The sequence below is a fragment of the Salmo salar genome, chromosome ssa13 (genome assembly GCF_905237065.1).
Source record: "Salmo salar chromosome ssa13, Ssal_v3.1, whole genome shotgun sequence".
NCBI lineage: Eukaryota > Metazoa > Chordata > Actinopteri > Salmoniformes > Salmonidae > Salmo > Salmo salar.
Genome location: NC_059454.1, coordinates 34,940,526 through 34,962,240, shown reverse-complemented (window position 1 = coordinate 34,962,240; position 21,715 = coordinate 34,940,526). Strand labels below are relative to the sequence as shown.

At 45.5% G+C, this 21,715-nt stretch overlaps 1 protein-coding gene across 7 annotated transcripts in view; it reads right to left on the bottom strand.

Moving 5' to 3' along the window:
- LOC106567259 (calmodulin-binding transcription activator 1) overlaps positions 1–21,715 on the bottom strand; it is a 485,887-nt gene that overhangs the window by 198,793 nt on the left and 265,379 nt on the right. For all 7 annotated transcript variants that reach the window (XM_014136342.2, XM_014136343.2, XM_014136344.2 and 4 more), the window contains one exon: positions 17,119–17,254. In XM_014136342.2, coding sequence (XP_013991817.1) covers positions 17,119–17,254 — 136 coding nt within the window. The remainder of the gene's footprint in view (positions 1–17,118; positions 17,255–21,715) is intronic.

The window sequence follows — 21,715 nt, the reverse complement described above, 5'->3', positions numbered from 1 at the left end:
AAAATATGTCTAAAGTTTGTGGAAAGATATACAGAATAACTCCTGTGCGATCCATGATTAAACGATTGAGTCTATACATTTATGCAAATGTTTAACCAAATGAGTTATTACATTTTATCTCTTAAAAAAATCATATTAAATGTCACAATAAATGGTCCAAAAACGGCGTTCATATAGGCTACAGATATTACACTGCAGAAAGTCATGTACTATTTCTATATTGTGTTTTTATCATTCCATGTATTCTACTCCATATGCCCATATGCAGCCTGTGATTCCAGAGAAAGAACAGTCCAAGTTCACAGGCAGCAGCAGCATATAAAGGTATTTCTTTCAGCCCAGGCCCTTTGCCCCAATGTGTAGAAATTAATTGAGTGAAAAAAAACCTTCTGTTTAAGGTTGAAGTGGGTTATATGAGGCAGTGTAACAATTGTTTTCTGTTTGCCAGGGGCTATATATCCTTCATTCTGGCTTTCTCTCTCCTCCTCGCTCAGCAGCCCCCCGCCATCTCTATTCCCCCTTGCCATCCATCCACCTTCCAAAGCCTCTCTCCCTCTCTCTTCTCCTTTTCAGATTTTTTTCACCCTCTACCTTCTACCTTTAGGATGCATTTTTATATATCCTAGACAAGCCATTTTTGGTTTCTTTAACCCCCATCTCTTGCAGGAATAGGTTCCATTGGTGTGTATGTACAGACGTGAGTGTGTGTGGTAGTTTACCTAGGTTTATACTGTGTACATACACTTATAGGGAGCATGTCTGCATGAGGACCACACTTTGATATGCCTACCATGCTTTTATAACCACGAGATAGAGAGCAGAATGTTGATGATTTGTGTGTGCATGCTTGTGTTAGCTTTTCTTTTTGTGTATGTGCATGCGTGTAAGTCTGTGTGTGTGTGTGCGCGCGTGTGTGTGTGTGTGTGCGCGTGTCTGTGTGTGTGTGTGTGTGTGTGTGTGTGTGTGTGTGTGTGTGTGTGTGTGTGCGAGCATATGTGTGTGTGCGAGCGTGTGTGTGTACAATATGTAATAGGTTTACTGGGTGACAGTGACATTAACAAGGGATTGGTGTGTCTATACACCAGGCAGAACACATTCAGCACCCCCCACGGGTTCTACAGAAATGACTCATCTCCTGCACATTCTTGTGTATAATATAAATATATTCACAGTCGCAAACTTCCTTTCATTTCAGCAAAGCCTCCCTAACCAACAACAAAAGAAGAATCAGAGCTCTATTTTCGGCTGGCTAGTGTCAAACGCACGTTAGTTTGCCATCTCGTCATGTAAAAACTGCCGCACTGGCAGTTTCCAGCCCTAACGCCAGGTTCGGCAATTTACATGTCTTATACCGGCTCACTTGGGCTCAGATGGGCGGGGTGGAAATATTTCACTTAAACATGATCCAAAGTGTTATTTCAGGCAGCGCTGGTAGGGATGTTTAAGACAAAGCTGGTTTTAGCGGTAACACAGCTGGTTATGGCATTAATATTGACGGCGGAAACAGCCTATCCAGCCGTAACGCAGACTGTCCATATATGCATGGATCAAGAGTAGCCTAATGTGCTTTTGGTGCCTGTATACTTCGTATTTGGAAATATGAAAACAAATGTTTTTTTCCCCATTTCGCTTTATTTGATTAAAAACTAAGCATAGCCTCCCCTCCTCTCAATGAAGGGCTTTTTCTGTCTGCCCAATGCAATCGCCAAGTATAGTCAAGACAGTCAATGAAGGGTTGGGCTCCTGAGACCGCTTGGAAATAAATCTTAATCACCAAAGCTTTAATAAAATATCAGGTTAGAGAGGAGTAAAACAGTGAGCTGACATTCCCTTTTTATCTATGTATTGTAGACAGGCCCACGTTATTTAGCCATGCAGGTCCCGTTTTGGACGTGCATAAAACCCCCCCACCCATTATGTACAGTAGGCTACGTGTTCATGCCCATCATGACACGAGAATGAGAACCTTGGTGAATATAGGTGAACCTAGTATTTAGAAGTAATCTGTAAGCTGTAAAAATGGCTTGTTTTCCGTTTCATATGATCAAAACCCAAGCCCTCCCTTAGGCCTACTATAACGAAGGCTGGTTCAACAGCAATGCGTGGCTTTTGTATCCTGGTAGTTTTATGATATCATTACATTTTACAATTATTTATTGTTGTTGTTGTTTAAAAAAAACCATATTGCTTGTTTTTCGTTAAATTGTATTACAACCAAACTTATTGGAATGATTCACCTTCCTGGTTTTATGGTGACAATGTCCGTGCACACTTGCTATGCAACTACTGGAGATGAGTGAATGCGATCTGATCTGTAAGATAGTTCCAATCACGTTAATAATTATTTTTGTTAGACCTTATCAATAATTACTAGAATCTTGCTTATTGACAATGTTTGGCATGTCCATGCTCAGCCATAATGCAATATACAGTAGGCCTAGCCCCCATATCAGTGTGAATGCTATTGAAGCCATGTATTTACTTAGAACAACGTGGACTGCAAATGGTTTCAAGTTAATGTATTTAGCAAAGATAGGTCTCCATTTTGTCATTTCATTTATGTAAGCCATTTAACAAACTATAACGGACTAACATTGGAATTGGAGTTGATTTTACAGCAATACATAAAATACCTTAAATACACAACCTGAAGCAACCACATATTTCGCCATGGAGGACATTCTGATTGGCCAGTGAAGGGCCAAGCCTCAACACTCCCACAACTTGTTTATTCATCAGAACCCAGCCCTTCCACGCCAAGGCCCGCAAGTGCTCCGATAATTGTGATAGTGAAAATAGCACAAATGTAGATTTACCATTGCTTTAGGTTTATTAAAATAGAGCCGTCAAAGTGAAATTGTGAGGAAAATAAAGGGACATGGCAAAAAGAAAAGCAATGTGAACAAAATGGAGGACCTAGTCGACCCAGTGTAAAGAACAAGGTTAACTCAGGCATGGTGGAGAGTCATGGAACAAGAGACAGAGACAAACAGAAGAATATACTGAAGAGAAGAGAGGGAACAGGATAACCACGTGAGTGTGAATGAATGGAGAATATCCTCGCTTCCTAACGATTTCCCCTGTTGCCCGGAGCATAAGGGTTTAACCTGTTTTCTCTGTTAAACTCCTCTTAAGTCACTCTTTCATGTTAAATATCAATCCTCTCTATATATCCCTGTCAGTATAAACAGTGTCTCTCAGCACACCACACACTATAGAAGTTTATATAAACACTTTAACATTCTCTTTGAACTCTCCAGCTCAGCTCATTACCAATGCTTTGAAGGCTGGCTGTGGGAACATTGGTACGGTTTGATTTTGCAGTTATTAAACATAATGCAGCAGCAAATTAGTTCTAAACTTCCTCTACAGCCAGAGTTCCTACAAAATGGACCAGTATACACCACGTCCTCGGCAGCAGAGACACAGTAAACAAGCAAAAAATATCACAGGTAGAAATGAACATAATTTACACGTGTGAAAGTTATATTTACAGTCTATACTGTATAACGCTAATGTCAATGTGCAAAGATTTCTGCAGATGGAGAAAAAAAACCGTGCTTTGAAATGTGGGCTGTGGTGGCTAATTTCTGCATTACCAAATGAGGAGAAAGAAACTTCACACACCAGTCAGAGTTATACTTCAACTACATTTATAATAATAAGAGCTTTGCAATAGCATTGACTTTCAACGATGCGCCATTTCTAAGGAACCATTGAAAAGTGACAACACAAAAGTACAAAGATATTTTATAGCCAAGATACACCCCTCTCAACCTATATGACGAACAACAGATACATAGAATGGTCACAAGGTTAAGATTTGTATGAAAGGTATCTATAATACAGAGCAGACAGCAACTGCTGTGTCAACAGTGTTCATTGTATAGACCAGTATCTGGTCCTCCTACTCCAAACTGGAACCGTCTCTTCCTGGTACGGTATCGAACAGAACCATTAACTCATGTTCTCTGGAATGCTCTTTAGGTTTTATTACCCAAAGACATCGTAAATCTCCTCTGTCAGTGTTATCTCATAGAGACCCTCCTCAGTAGAACACACGCACAATAGTTAACAGAATACTCTATTCTGTTGAATAAAACAACCATTATAATGCAATACAAGCATTATAACATAATCTTGCAATTTCCACGACAGGGCCCATCCCATGCAGACGTGTGTACTGTATACTGTACAGTGCGGAACATCCATCCGTCTCTAAAATAGATAACAAAGTGATTCCCCCTCCAACCCCTGGTAGTATCCTAACACCAACAGAGAGTTGTGCTCCCTCACTGCCCCCCTCTCAGGCAGATAAAAGGAAGCAAATCAAATGTTATTGGTCACATGGTTCGTAAACAACAGGTGTAGACTAACAGTGAAATGCTTACTTACGGGTCCTTCCCAACAATGAAACAAGTTTTCAAGGCCAGCGGGAGGAGAGAGACGGGGAGACGAGAGAAGAGAAGAGAGCCTAACCTATCTAGCACTACAGGGTCTGAGGAAACAGCCTTTCTACAGAGAACTGCCTCTTCCACGGGAACAGCTTTCTAGGAGGGGAGAGAGTATTACATCAACCTCTTCAGAGAGAACGGAGGATATAGCAATATACTATATCCCAAAGAGCGATCCAAGACATTTCACTCAGTCTATAGCATGTATTTTACAGGTTCCTAGAAATAGAATGTCATTCCGTACAACAGTTCAACATACCCTCTTTGACCCTGTGGTCAAGAAGAAAGACAACCTGCCACCCTGCTGTGACTGTGATGAAGCCAGAGTCCTCATGTAGATCATTATAAAGAGATTCTGGTGAAGAGGAGAGAAACCGGCACTCACTCCCTGAGGTGAGGGAGTTGAGGGTGAGAGACACTTGAGAGTCAGTCTAAAGCTGTGTCCTTAGAGTATCCACTTTGAACTGGTTCCTTTCAGGTCTGTGGGCTGTGCAGACAGAATATTCCTCTGATTCATCCTCATTACAGCCCATTCTGACAACATTAGTTGGAGGTCAAAAAGTTCTCCAACTGGAAACAGAATAACATATGCGAATCAGTTGGCAGATTTACCCACTGCTACAATGCCATATCTCCTAACTCGACTTTAGTAAATAATCAGAATTGACATAACACAGAAATGATGTAGCGTTGCCACAAGTTAGTGGGCTCTTGCTCTGTATTGTACAGTACAGTCTGAATGCACTTCTCTGTTGTGTCAGAGAGAGGGCAGTGAGGCCTTAGTAGTGAAAGTCACTCATTACCATTAGGTCCAAGTCTTGTGCTGCTCGGCCTCTGTCTATCTCTCTGGCTCACTCGAGCGTACTGTAGCAGAGCAGAGGACAGATCATATGCTAGGCAGCCACTGACGCAAAGCCTACTGTAGACTAGCATAGTCTGCCCCCCCCCCCAACAGCCTCTGTTTTCCCCTTCGCTCCCGCCTCCATCATCTTTGCATATCTTGAGGTGATGCTTCTCTCGGCGTGTGTGTGTCTGTCCCAGGGGTGCTGTATCAAACGCAGGAAGAGTTCAGTTGCTTTAGTGCAGCTCCAGCGATCACGGAGATAATGACTGACACACGGAGCGAGGCAGTGGGGGCTCACGCACAGTCCCGTTGCATTTCAAAAAGCCCTGCCGCCTCCCTCCCTCCCTCGCCCGACTCTCTCTCTCTTCGTCATCCCCACACGAATCAGTATGGTGCTCATATGGGCCACCCAATGTTACAAGCCATCTCCCCCTCCCCCACATTAGTTATTCACTCTCTGTTCTCTCTCCCGCTTATTGATTCATTTGTATTTGTTTTAACACAGTGAGCTCAGAGACCTTAATGCATCACCGCAGGGTATTTCTGTCCATCATATTATCTACACTCTTCATCTCCATGCTCCATGAATCACAGCTCATCTCCTGGGCCATGTTTATGTGCCTCCTCACACAGACCCAGGAGAAGATAATGGTGTAGACGTGTGTGTGTGTTTGTGTGTGTGTGCGTGTGTGTGTAATCAAGCCAATACAAAAATGCAAAATCAAGTCAAAGTCCTCGGCTTGATCGACACATTAAGGACTTCTCCAGTCGTCGGGTGTTTCTCCCCCACTCCCTTCCTCCCTCCCTTCCTCCCTCCCGTCACAATAAAGAGGGATCCCTGTGGAGCTCCTCAGCATGACAACATGGTGACGGGGGGGGCAACAAGTGGCAAATTAAATCAGGGGGAAAGTGGCGATAATGCACAGCTTTTGACAGGCTCTTATACATTCAACATCCACTTCCTCTACACCCTCCTCCTAAAATTAGCCCCAAATCCCGCTGTGGGATTTAAGTGGTGATAGCAGGGTCGGCATGAAAGGCTTACATGCTACTGAGTAGTTCAGTGATCATGACGAAGTAAGAGCAGAAAACTAATTCCACTCAGCTTAAAGAGAAAACCATGGGTGAGCTGGACACGTGAATACACTGTGAATACTGGCAGGAAACACTAACGTGGGAATCCGCTGGTTCGGCCTATAGTAAACACACACATTATGATTCAGTCTATAGTTGCACAGCCATTACACATGGTGCTTTGTTCTATAGTACACGGTAGAACAGTAACAGTCAATATGACTAGCTCGAGGGACTATGTCCATGAGATGAGTGTAGTGCTATGGCTAAATACATATGTATTACCTTATCAGTGTGTTAATATACAAATTAAATACATATAGTGTTGTACCATATAGTATAATTGAATGCTGTTGTCTTGACAATCATACATTACTGGCTGTGAATTTGTTGTAACCAGAAAGTTCTATTCCTCCGTTTCTGCATAGGTAGGTCCATCTTATTACATTATCCAGGTGAATAAAGGAATAAGAAGCGGAATGAAATAGGACAACGGTCTATTTCCTGTGCTTTCAATGACAGAACAGCTTCAATGACTACCTTCCTTTACCCGAGCAGGAGGTTAGGAGTTATAGCCATGGTAACGGGGCTTTAAAAAAGATCACAAACAGATTGGTTCTATCTCCAACACATTCAGGTAATTCAAAAGGGAAACGGAGGCAGGCTACTGCGTGAGCAGAGCCCAGAGTCAAATGAAAAAAATACCAGTCACAAAGCAGACCCACCAAGGGAAGAGAGGAGACAATAGAGTTAATCGATTTACTGTCTTTACAAAACCCACAGTTGTTTAAAAGGCCTGTCTATAAGTTGAAATAAAACATTTAAAAAATAGGGAGGAAACGTTTCTGCCTCTGGTGGTGTTGGTGACTACACGGTGTCAGTTATCTGGTCCTAATGTCACACTACGGTTGGAGTATGGGGAGCGTGATGTCACTTCCTTCAGAGAGAGAGGGAGAGAGAGAGAGAGAGAGAGACCAGTTTGTTTTGTCCTCTCTCCACATCTGGCCCTGCAATCTAGTGATATCAGCTGCTGCGTTGCTATCTGACTGCCACGCAACACACACTGTCTGCAACCCAGTCTCTTCGACCTCAACTATCTTCTCCTTAACATACACACAGAGATCTAAAACCAACAACACGCTCAAGTCTCTTGAAAATACATGTCTCCTTTGCGTTGGTAGAATACCAAACAAACATTGGATTCTTCTCACCTTGACAGAAATGAAGAAGGCCCTCAGTGACTAAATTGCTAACGAACATAACACAGAACAAAGCCATAGTATTGTCTCTGGCACAACATAACCTTTCTGTTGGTAGAATATCAAATGAACATTGGAATCGTCTCACCTAAGTGGTTTTAATTTCTATCTAAAAAAACCCAGCACAAAGCCCAAAGCATTGAGTCTTCTCTAGACCCTCAAGGTCATGTGATATGGGAGACAGTGCAGACAATGTGGTGCGGTGTGTAGCTTAGCATCTATCTTCATGCAGCGCTCCCTGCAACCAGCCCAGTCCAGGGTCCACTCCATTACAGCATTAGCCGCTAACATTTTGACATTTGGCTTCATTATTATCAATGAGCAGAGGGGATTGAGCCACCGACATGCTGCATTAGCTTCCTTCATTTCACAGTTGCACGGCTGAAATCTCGCATTAAGACATATCCAACACGGACTGACATGTTAGGAGGAGCGATGAGCAGCCCGCTGTTTAGGGGGTTGGAGGGGGGAATGGAAGGATATTGGCATTGAGTTCCAAGAGTGTTGGAGCTTTTGCCTTCCATGCACCTAAACAAGAAAGCTTATTCTATTCGGTTTAATTAGCCTGTGGTAATGAAATTAGTCAGAGGCACTGCCACCTTCACTTAATAGAAATTGATCTGTGTTTGGGGGAGTTTATTAAAGCTCAGGAATAATGGGAAGAGGGGATGGAGGGGGGTCCACATTAGAAGCTAATCATGACAGGAGGTGGGTGGGTGACGGTTTGAGTCTGACCAGGTCTAGGATCAATTGCAGTGTGTCAGTGTTGATCTGTCCATGGCTAGCTGAACCAGACCAGAGGAGGAGAAGCCAGGGATTCTAGTGCTACGTAGTCTATGCTCAACCTGTGTGCATAACGCTCAATGACATCATACTTGATGATCTATTAAAATGACCTACACCTCAGGTTGATGTCTGGCCAACAGTCATGGGAAATGGCACTTGGATCCTTTTTCCACAGCAGGGTTTTACACCAGTGCTTGACCTTAAGACATTTGTGTTTCCACCTGTGAGTCTGAAGCCCAAAACAGTCTTGGGACATACCAAGAGGTTTTTGGGGGAAACACAGGGGAGTTGAGCTGAGCAGCAGAACAAGTAGAACTCGACAGAGGTGAGGAGAGAGAAGGAGTGGTGAGATAATCACAGACAGACAACTCTCCTCTCCTCAGGTCCCCAAGCCAGATGCATTCTGGGTAGATGAGGAGAGGGGTAGGGTGGTTGATCATTTATCTAGCCGTCTGGCCAGCTCACCTGGAGTGATGGGGGAGACGTCAGAGAGGCAGGCTGCTATTTCACGGCCTGTTAAGCGCTAATGCCGCAACACGCCCTGTGCTCCAATTCTAGGGAACGGGGAGCATTACCGTCCACTTCTCAAGGTTCTGTCCGTCTGGACTGTGGGCTTGGAGGGGGAGAGGGGAGTAGATGAGATAGGAAGAAAGTGGGAGGGAGGGATCAAGAGAGAGAGATTCATCGGGAGAGAGAGGTAGAGAGAGTGGGATGGCCCAGAGAATGAAAGAGAGAGGAAGAAAGAGAGAGAGGGAGAGAGAGAGAGGTGGGAAGAGAGGGAAGGAGAGAAGGGAGCCTGCTGAGACAATGGTCTGGAGCAGACAGGACAGAAGCAGGGCACGCGCTGACATCCACTCCCGCCACGCACTGCTGCCTCTTACAGGCTCCTGAAGGCCCCTCACTCCCAGCCCCACTGCCTCTTTGCCTTCCTTCTCTTCTCCTCACTGGAGCCACTGAGTACCACTAGCCTGAACCACCCACAACACTTGTGTTCTCTGTTTGCTAACTCGGGCCTGTGTGACAACCACACAGCTTCTAATAGGTCCTGGCTGGCTGGAGAGAGGAGAGCATTTATACTTAAGAGAGCCGTGTGAGGAGGCTGCTTATGTAGAGGCTGAAGACTCTGGAGGACAATGTGTGTGTGTGTGTGTGTGTGTGTGTGTGTGTGTGTGTGTGTGTGTGTGTGTGTGTGTGTGTGTGTGTGCGTGTGTGTGTGTGTGTGTGTGTGTGTGTGTGTTCATCTAGACTGGTTTTACCCTGTCATTCCGTTCTGCCTATCTGGGCACTACTGTTATCCCAATAAGGTTCAGTGGTCTGAAATAATGTACAAGTGAACTTATACATCTAGCTGTTATTTGTGCCTTATTATATACAATTCATTTTACTGGAGTTCATCTTTAGAGAACTATAGGAAAAATACACTCAGTGTGTGCGGTGTTTAAATAACGAATCTAACCACACGGTAGGCTCTCCTGGAGAGAGTCGCCCTGCCTTGACTGTACTGTGTGTGTGCTCTTCCCTGTCTATACTCTACCATACTATACTATACTGTACTGTGTGTGTGCTCTTCCCTGCCTATACTCTACCATACTATACTATACTGTACTGTGTGTGTGCTCTTCCCTGTCTATACTCTACCATACTATACTGTACTGTACTGTGTGTGTGCTCTTCCCTGCCTATACTCTACCATACTATACTGTACTGTACTGTGTGTGTGCTCTTCCCTGCCTATACTCTACCATACTACTACTGTACTGTGTGTGTGCTCTTCCCTGTCTATACTCTACCATACTATACTATTGTACTGTGTGTGTGCTCTTCCCTGCCTATACACTACCATACTAATGTACTGTACTGTGTGTGTGCTCTTCCCTGTCTATACTCTACCATACTATACTATACTGTACTGTGTGTGTGCTCTTCCCTGTCTATACTCTACCATACTATACTGTACTGTACTGTGTGTGTGCTCTTCCCTGCCTATACTCTACCATACTATACTGTACTGTACTGTGTGTGTGCTCTTCCCTGTCTATACTCTACCATACTATACTCTACTGTACTGTGTGTGTGCTCTTCCCTGCCTATACTCTACCATACTATACTGTACTGTACTGTGTGTGTGCTCTTCCCTGCCTATACTCTACCATACTATACTGTACTGTACTGTGTGTGTGCTCTTCCCTGCCTATACTCTACCATACTATACTGTACTGTACTGTGTGTGTGCTCTTCCCTGTCTATACTCTACCATACTATACTGTACTGTACTGTGTGTGTGCTCTTCCCTGTCTATACTCTACCATACTATACTGTACTGTACTGTGTGTGTGCTCTTCCCTGTCTATACTCTACCATACTATACTATACTGTACTGTGTGTGTGCTCTTCCCTGTCTATACTCTACCATACTATACTGTACTGTACTGTGTGTGTGCTCTTCCCTGTCTATACTCTACCATACTATACTGTACTGTACTGTGTGTGTGCTCTTCCCTGCCTATACTCTACCATACTATACTGTACTGTACTGTGTGTGTGCTCTTCCCTGTCTATACTCTACCATACTATACTGTACTGTACTGTGTGTGTGCTCTTCCCTGTCTATACTCTACCATACTATACTGTACTGTACTGTGTGTGTGCTCTTCCCTGTCTATACTCTACCATACTATACTGTACTGTACTGTGTGTGTGCTCTTCCCTGTCTATACTCTACCATACTATACTGTACTGTACTGTGTGTGTGCTCTTCCCTGTCTATACTCTACCATACTATACTATACTGTACTGTGTGTGTGCTCTTCCCTGCCTGTACTCTACCATACTATACTATACTGTACTGTGTGTGTGCTCTTCCCTGTCTATACTCTACCATACTATACTATACTGTACTGTGTGTGTGCTCTTCCCTGTCTATACTCTACCATACTATACTGTACTGTACTGTGTGTGTGCTCTTCCCTGCCTATACTCTACCATACTATACTGTACTGTACTGTGTGTGTGCTCTTCCCTGTCTATACTCTACCATACTATACTGTACTGTACTGTGTGTGTGCTCTTCCCTGTCTATACTCTACCATACTATACTGTACTGTACTGTGTGTGTGCTCTTCCCTGTCTATACTCTACCATACTATACTATACTGTACTGTGTGTGTGCTCTTCCCTGTCTATACTCTACCATACTATACTGTACTGTACTGTGTGTGTGCTCTTCCCTGTCTATACTCTACCATACTATACTATACTGTACTGTGTGTGTGCTCTTCCCTGCCTATACTCTACCATACTATACAGTACTGTACTGTGTGTGTGCTCTTCCCTGTCTATACTCTACCATACTATACTGTACTGTACTGTGTGTGTGCTCTTCCCTGTCTATACTCTACCATACTATACTGTACTGTACTGTGTGTGTGCTCTTCCCTGTCTATACTCTACCATACTATACTGTACTGTACTGTGTGTGTGCTCTTCCCTGTCTATACTCTACCATACTATACTGTACTGTACTGTGTGTGTGCTCTTCCCTGTCTATACTCTACCATACTATACTGTACTGTACTGTGTGTGTGCTCTTCCCTGTCTATACTCTACCATACTATACTATACTGTACTGTGTGTGTGCTCTTCCCTGTCTATACTCTACCATACCATACTATACTGTACTGTGTGTGTGCTCTTCCCTGTCTATACTCTACCATACTATACTGTACTGTACTGTGTGTGTGCTCTTCCCTGTCTATACTCTACCATACTATACTGTACTGTACTGTGTGTGTGCTCTTCCCTGTCTATACTCTACCATACTATACTGTACTGTACTGTGTGTGTGCTCTTCCCTGTCTATACCCTACCATACTATACTATACTGTACTGTGTGTGTGCTCTTCCCTGTCTATACTCTACCATACTATACTGGACTGTGGTGTACCAGTGCTGAAGGCTAAGGGCAGGACATTTACTTGTGTTTACAGTAAACAGAGCTGAAGATGACTGATGGGTCACAGATCCTGTCCTGTCCTGTCCTGTCCTGACTTGGGCTGTAGAGCAACTGATGGATCACCCATCCTCTATGTCTGTTAGGAACTGCACAGGGGGGCGGCTGCACACACACACACACAAACACACCCAAACACACACCCAAACACACACACACCCAAACACACACCCAAACACACACACACACACACACCCAAACACACACATACACACACACACACACAAACACACACACGCAAACACACACACACACGCACCCAAACACACACATGCACCCAAAACACACACACACACACACACACACACACACACACACACACACACACACACACACACACACACACACACACACACACACACACACCCAAACACACTCACACACAACCAAACACACACACACACACACATACACGCACCCAAACGTACCCAAACACACAGACGCACATACATGCGCACGCAGACACACACACAACACACACACACAGTGACACCATGACACACACAGTGACACCATGACTCAAATATGCCTGTGAGATACGCATGGTGTCTGTACATATTGAAATGGTGTGCCAGCAGTCACATGGCAGCAGTGTGAACAGTCACATGGCAGCAGAGTGAACAGTCACATGGCAGCAGTGTGAACAGTCACATGGCAGCAGTGTGAACAGTCACATGGCAGCAGTGTGAACAGTCACATGGCAGCAGTGTGAACAGTCACATGGCAGCAGTGTGAACAGTCACATGGCAGCAGAGTGAACAGTCACATGGCAGCAGTGTGAACAGTCACATGGCAGCAGTGTGAAAGTCACATGGCAGCAGTGTGAACAGTCACATAGCAGCAGTGTGAACAGTCACATGGCAGCAGTGTGAACAGTCACATGGCAGCAGAGTGAACAGTCACATGGCAGCAGTGTGAACAGTCACATGGCAGCAGAGTGAACAGCACATGGCAGCAGAGTGAACAGCACATGGCAGCAGAGTGAACAGTCACATGGCAGCAGTGTGAACAGTCACATGGCAGCAGAGTGAACAGCACATGGCAGCAGAGTGAACAGCACATGGCAGCAGAGTGAACAGTCACATGGCAGCAGTGTGAACAGTCACATGGCAGCAGAGTGAACAGCACATGGCAGCAGAGTGAACAGCACATGGCAGCAGTGTGAACAGTCACATGGCAGCAGTGTGAACAGTCACATGGCAGCAGTGTGAACAGCACATGGCAGCAGAGTGAACAGCACATGGCAGCAGTGTGAACAGTCACATGGCAGCAGTGTGAACAGTGGGCCTCCAGAAAGAGAGGTGTGTCTGGGAGTCACAGCTGTGTTATCTGCATAATGTAACCTCCATCTGGAGTTTAAAACAAATCACATTTTATTTGTCACATGCGCCCGGGTGTAGACTTAAACGTGAAAGGCTTGCTTATGAGCCCTTCCCAATGATACAGAGATTTTTTTTTTACAAAAATAGTAACAGTAAAATAGTCCTGAATGGAGATATATACAGGGAGTACCAGTACCAGATCAATATACAGAGGTACAAGGTATTTGAGGTAGATATGTACATGAAGACAGGGTAAAGTAAGTAGGTATCAGGATAGATAATAATAAGGTATGAGGTAGATATGTACATGAAGGCAGGGTAAAGTGACTAGGCATCAGGATAGATAATAATAAGGTATTTGAGGTAGATATGTACATGAAGGCAGGGTAAAGTGACTAGACATCAGGATAGATAATAATAAGGTATGAGGTAGATATGTACATGAAGGCAGGGTAAAGTGACTAGGCATCAGGATAGATAATAATAAGGTATGAGGTAGATATGTACATGAAGGCAGGGTAAAGTGACTAGACATCAGGATAGATAATAATAAGGTATGAGGTAGATATGTACATGAAGGCAGGGTAAAGTGACTAGGTATCAGGATAGATAATATTAAGGTATGAGGTAGATATGTACATGAAGGCAGGGTAAAGTGACTAGGTATCAGGATAGATAATATTAAGGTATGAGGTAGACATGTACATGAAGGCAGGGTAAAGGATAGATAATAATGAGGTAAAATAAAGAACAGAGTAGCAGCAGCATATGATGAGTGTAAAAAAGTGTGTGTGTGAATGTGTGTGTACGTGTGTTTGTGTTGTGTCGGTGTGTGTGTGTGTGTGTGTGTGTGTGTGTGTGTGTGTGTGTGTGTGTGTGTGTGTGTGTGTGTGTGTGTGTGTGTGTGTGTGTGTGTGTGCTGTCGGTACGTGAGTGTGTTATGTGTGTGTGTCTGTGTTGTGTCGGTATGCGTGTGTATGTGTGTTTGTGTTGTCGGTATACGTGGGTGTGTTATGTGTGCATATGCATATGTAGTGTATGTAAATGTGTGTGGGTTTTGTGTGAGAGTGTCAGTGTGTGTGTGAGCGTGTATATAGTGTGTGTATACACACGCTCTTTCCATGACATAGATTGACCAGGTGAATCCAGGTGAAAGCTAGATCCCTTATTGAGGTCACCAGTTAAATCCACTTCAATCAGTGTAGATGAAGGGGAGGAGACAGGTTAAAGACATGGCTTGTGTATGTGTGCCATTCGTTTTCCCATGATTCATTGCCATTACCCAAAGCCTGAAAGGAGGAGTATGATCATGGAGCCCCGGTGGCTTCAAAGCCTCTTATTTGTCAAGACATAGCGTCACCTATCCAGGGTTTATATACGACATTGGTTCAGTCCCAGAGTCCCCAGCTTGGAGGGCACTATGGTGTTGAACGCTGAGCTGTAGTCTATCAACAGCATTCTCACATAGTAATTCCCCCTCTTGTCCAGCTGGGAGAAGGCAGTGTGAAGTGCAATTGAGATTGCGTCATCTGTGGATATGTTTGGGTGGTATGCGAATTGGAGTGGGTCTAGGGTGTCTGGGAGGACGGTGTTGATGTGTGTCATGACCATCCTTTCAAAGCACTTCATAATTACAGATGCTACATTTAGGCAGGTTACTTTAGAGTTCTTGGGAACAGGGACATTGGTGGTCAGCTTGAGACATGTTGGGATTACAAACTAGGACATGGAGAGATTGATAATGTCTGTGAAGACACCTGCCAGCTTGTCTGTGTACGCTTTGAGAACGTGCCCTGGTATTCCGTCTGACCCGGTGGCCTTGTGATTGTTAACATGTTTACAAATTTTACTCACATTGGCCAGGGAGAGCGAGATCACACAGTCATCCGGAACAACAGGGGCTTTCAGGCAAGACTCAGTGTTGTATTCCTCGTATCGAGCATAAAAGGCATTTAGCTCGTTTGGGAGTTCTGCATCGCTGGACCACTCACGGCTGGGTTTCCCTTTGTAATCCGTTATCGTCTACAAGCCCTGCCACATCCGACGAGCGTCAGAGCCGGTGTAATAGGATTCCACCTTCCTCCTATATTGCCCTTTTACATGTGTGATGTCTCGACGGAGGTCCTAGCGGGCTTTCTGTATGCGTCCATGTCCGTGTCCCGTTTCTTGTAAGCGGTAGTTCTAGCCTTTAGCCGAGGGTAGATATTGGCTGTAATCCATGGTTTTAACTAATGTATGTGTTCTCTATCCCAGGCATATGTACCAAAACAGCATATTTAACTTGATATGTTTGACATGGAAGTATTTGGCTTCAGATCACAAATAACCAAAATTATATCTTGACATGTAGGCTTAGCACTTTCACAAAGAGTGACATTAATTAATACAACTGTCAGACATTATGGAAGAAACACGTAAGACCCAAATGGTTTTAGCAAGCATGTCCAGAACAAGTTATCAGAGAGTGGCACGTCCAGGCACAGACAATATATGAGCTAATGCCCCTGAGCAACCGTCCTCTCGAGCAGAACAAACACAGAGCAGGAACCCTATGTGGACAGTCTGGGGTCTGTCTCTGTCACACACGGCACCTGCCACTCCCTGAGGTATGTGTGTGAGTGTGTGCTTGTGTGTAGATGGACACACACATCCCTGACACCCCTACCCATCCACACTCCTGTGCCTCTGGCACCATTGCCTAGGGCTAAGCCTGCAAGTGAAACAAAACCAGATTTTTTCCCCCAGCCCTATAAAAAAAGGAACGGAGCGGAGTGAGTCTGGTCCTAGAGGCCTGGGAGACGCTCCTTTTCATGTGTGTCACTGCTGATAAATCAACCATGGTGCCAGCACTGCACCACTAACCCAGGCTGGCCCGGTGTGCACCCGGTTGAGACTGGGCCTGTGTTGTGCCTGCTGGTTAGGGGGCATAGAGGGGAGTGAGGATAGGGGCAGAATGCGGAGTTGAGCTCAGCATGGTGTGTACTAGCTAGTGAGGGAGGAGAGAAGATTAATGTAGGCTCTGTGGAGCAAAGGCAACATCCTGCGCCTTAATAAGGTACAAACAATCGGTTCCACTCCGCTGCCTTCCCAGGGAACAACTATTGTTGTGCTGCATGTTTCCCCGCTCTGCGTGGCTCCTGGGAGATAGCAGGGCTAGGACCCAACTTCAGCATGTAGCTGGCTGTCTCTCCCTTACAGTCAGGGGAGGACAACTCAGTGTCATGTCCAGGTCAGACCAGGTCCCATACTTCCCTCCCTCCCTCCTCGTTCCTTACCTCCCTCCCTCCTCGTTCCTTACCTCCACTCCCTCCCTCCCTCCCTCCCTCCCTCCCTCCCTCCCTCCCTCCCTCCCTCCCTCCTCATTCCTTACCTCCACTCCCTGGACTTTGAGCTTCATGTGATCCTCTCGCGTGGTCTTCCCATCTTTCCTCTTCTTCCAGCAGTAGCCATCCTTTCTGTACTTCACCTTCTTCCTGTTGTACAAGATCATCGACCCATTCTGTGGCCTGGATCAGAGAGAGAAAGAGTGTGGAGAGAGAGAGAGAGAGAGAGAGAGAGAGAGAGAGAGAGAGAGAGAGAGAGAGAGAATTTTAATTCAGAGCCACTGCTGTGGGACTCATTTTAGAGATGTACAAAGTCTCAACACCAGTCTACTGCCAGGCAGAAATGCACCAGTGACTTTAGATGACAAGACTTCTTTATGATGTTTTTCTGCATTCCTCTTCACAGTTTGACAATGAACAAAGCAAACCTTCAGCATACATTTCTCCATATGAAAGTGACACTTCTACCTCAGAGTAAATTACATGTAGAACCGGTGTGTGTGTGTGTGTGTGTGAGTGTGTGTGTGAGTGTGTGTGTGTGAGTGTGTGTGTGAGTGTGTGTGTGTGAGTGTGTGTGTGTGAGTGTGTGTGTGTGTGAGTTTATAAAGGCTGAGGCAGCTTTTTTATCTCACATTCATCCAGTGAAATGAGTTGTGGTGGTGTGTGTAAAGTCCCTTGGGGGAAGAAGAGATCTTCCCTCACATTCCATTCATAATTCATCCTCCCTTCATCAGACCACAGCTTCTTGCTTCATAATGATACAATATAATGATATCATGTAACTATTTGATGATAATATGCCTTTACAGCTCCATTTGTCAGACGGGGCGTTTGTGTTAAAACATGAACAGGAAGAAGTAGGCTGTATCATTCATGAAACATTATTGAGTTGCTCAACAGTTAGTGAGAAGTTGAACACGGCTAGCATGTACTTGGCTGACCAAACACTTGTCAGGGCTCTTTATCTTGAATTCATAAACATTCTGTACACACACACACACACACAATAATGCACAAACACTCACTCTCTCTCTCTCTCTCTCACTCTCTCTCTCACACACACACACACACTCTCTCTCATTCTCTCTCTCACACACACACACACACACACACACACACACACACACACACACACACACACACACACACACACACACACACACACACACACACACACACACACACACACACACACACACACACACACACACACACAGCTGCCATTTTCTGGAGCAATCCCAAATGAGTGCAGGTTGTTGCCTCAGTGCTGGGTGTTGGGGTGTGCCTCTGTTGGGTGCTCATCGTAGCAGCTGTTCAGGCTTGTTAGCCCCATACTCACTGCACACAAGCTACAGTTAAGAGTGCAATCGCTTCTCTCGCCTCTTTTTAAATAAACAAACACAAACAAACGCTCAAAACTCTCTACAAAGAAAAAAAAAGACCTTGCTATTTTCCAATGCTACTTTGCGAGAAAAAAAAAACAGTTTTGCATTGGTTTGGTGTTGTTGTTTTGTAGTTACACTTTTGTCATGGTTTTATTTATAACGGTGCATGCATCATTTTCCAGGGTTGCTCACGGGACCTGGTTCCTGTTTATCTTGCTATTGCTCATCAATCATCTCCTTTCCCAGGACGTATCTCAGGGGCCAACGGAGAGGGAGAGAGGGGAGGGAGGGAGAGAGGGGTCCCACCAGTCCCACTCTGTGGCCCCTGACAGCACCTTCTAATGAGAGACGTCACTCAAACCCTGCCATCCTCAATCCCTCACTCTTTCTATTTTTCTCCCTCTTCTCCTCTCACCACCAGCCGGTTGGAGCTAGAGATGGGCACCAGGGAATTACCTTCCTCTCTCTCTCTCTCTCTCTCGCTTCATCAGTCTCCAGATCCCTCACTTTCGCTCTTCCTAACTCTCCTCTCTCATTCTGTCATTCCATCGTTCATCCCCCTTTCACTATCTGCAAACTAACATAGGAATCCTTCATGTCTTCTGCCGTACATTTACAAATGTGGGATTTTGATGGGGTTTAGTCCTCTGATAAAACTACTCTCTGGAGGAAACTAAGATAAGTCTGGTTTATGGCACGTTGTATATCCCCGAGTCATCAGCATAGTTGATGATACAATTCTATGAACAAAGAATCGCTAAGTATTGTGCAGCTATAGGATAATGTACAGTATATGATGATTCAAGCCTTTTGTGACGAATGTCCTCTGAAGGTCACCTGGCAGTCTAGGAGACTATTGCAGACTTCAGCACTCTGTCGAGGCAATCAAACAATATGATGTCTTTTTAATGAACGCCCGGACACACTGGTTAAATGGATTCTGTATGGGCATGCTGTTTGTTTCCGTGGAGATGCGTTCTCTGTTTGTCCTTCAGAAATACAGGAACCGTGCGTCTTAGAATGTAGCCTCCACATTAGACTAAAAGATGGGACGGGAAGAGATAAGGTCGACAATCAAATGTCTGATCTCCTCAAGAGCATTGGAAATTGGGGTGAGGCTTTCGTGTCAGAGGCCCCGCACCTTATTTATCGGCTCTGTGAAAAGTTATCCACTCAGCTTTTTATAGGGAGGCAGTGTTAGGAAGATGCTGTTTTCAATTCAAGACATGCTGGAAAGACATGCTGGACAGAGCCTTAGATTCCTCTGCTCTCTGAAGTAGCTACATCTGAAGCACAGGCCTGAAAAGGCACACTTTGCAAAGAAATAGGTTCTCTATCCCCCGTCCTTCCTCCCTCTCCCTCTCTCCCTCTCTCCCTCTCTCTCTCTCTCTTTCTCTCTGTTCTTCACCTACAGTATATCTCTGTAAACTTACGCATTTCAATTAATCTTATCAGAATTACACATATTTATACATGGGGGGAAAATGCTAAGTGCTCTGTTATCAAAGCAGTGTGACAGCAGGCCCTCTGTTTCAGAAGCCTAGACGTGCCTGATTATTATGGAAACAGCACAGTCCCTGACACACACGCGCACAGATACGCACACGCATGCACACACACACCTCTCAGTGGCGTGGCGTGTACCGGCCGATAATACGCTTTACCCTGTGGATGGTGTACAGCCTGCCCAGTCCTTGAGGAATCATTCATTTACAGAGGTAATGGCATTCACTCAATCAGGTTTGTTCATTAAGAAAAAGTGGGCGAGGGAGAGAGAGAGATATGAGGGAGGCGGGGGGGGACTGTGTCTGCTGCTGAGAATCCACAATGAACCTGGAGGAGAGGAGCCTGGCCCTGAGTGACTGACTGACAGTAGCTCAGAGACAGGCTCAGGAGCTCAGTTCCACAGCCATAGGTCCACAAGAACCTAGTCCCCTCGCCAGAGAGAGAGAGAGACAGAGAGAGAGAGAGACTCAGAGAGAGAGAGACAGAGAGAGAGAGAGAGAGAGAGACAGAGAGAGAGAGAGAGAGAGAGAGACAGACAGACAGAGAGACAGAGAGAGAGAGACAGAGAGAGAGAGAGAGAGAGAGAGACTCAGAGAGAGAGAGAGAGAGAGAGAGAGAGACTCAGACTATCTGGCCAGTAGAGGGAACTAGTTGTGGTTGAGGATGATCCATATGATCAGCTCTGAATTGTCCTCAACACTTCTACTACTGCTGCTAGAGAATCCCATCAAACCAGCTTCAGAAGAAGAAGCTACAGTTACAACTCCCCCAAGCTCCATGCATTTGTGTCAGTAGCGTAGTTGAGAATGAAACATTTACCATGGTGTTCTAGCTGTAATAGGAGAGCTGCTGCTACCCACCCTAACACTGGCCCTATTCCCCAGGACACCCCTCTAACACTGGCCCTATTCCCCAGGACACCCCCCTAACACTGGCCCTATTCCCCAGGACACCCCCCTAACACTGGCCCTATTCCCCAGGACACCCCCCTAACACTGGCCCTATTCCCCAGGACACCCCCCTAACACTGGCCCTATTCCCCAGGACACCCCCCTAACACTGGCCCTATTCCCCAGGACACCCCCTAACACTGGCCCTATTCCCCAGGACACCCCCCTAACACTGGCCCTATTCCCCAGGACACCCCCCTAACACTGGCCCTATTCCCCAGGACACCCCCCTAACACTGGCCCTATTCCCCAGGACACCCTCCTAACACTGGCCCAATTCCCCAGGACACCCTCCTAACACTTACCCTATTCCCCAGGACACCCTCCTAACACTTACCCTATTCCCCAGGACACCCTCCTAACACTTACCCTATTCCCCAGGACACCCCCCTAACACTGGCCCTATTCCCCAGGACACCCTCCTAGCACTGGCCCTATTCCCCAGGACACCCTCCTAACACTGGCCCTATTCCCCAGGACACCCTCCTAGCACTGGCCCTCTTCCCCAGGACACCCTCCTAACACTGGCCCTATTCCCCAGGACACCCTACTAACACTGGCCCTATTCCCCAGGACACCCTCCTAACACTGGCCCTATTCCCCAGGACACCCTCCTAACACTTACCCTATTCCCCAGGACACCCTCCTAACACTTACACTATTACCCAGGACACCTAGCCCTTTGATTAATACCACACTGGGTTTTTCTCTCTCTACAAACCATCAGGCCTCGAGAGGAGAGGTAGATATGAGGCGTCTTTGAAGATCAGGAGGGTGAGCTGGTTGGCCATGGAGGCACAGTG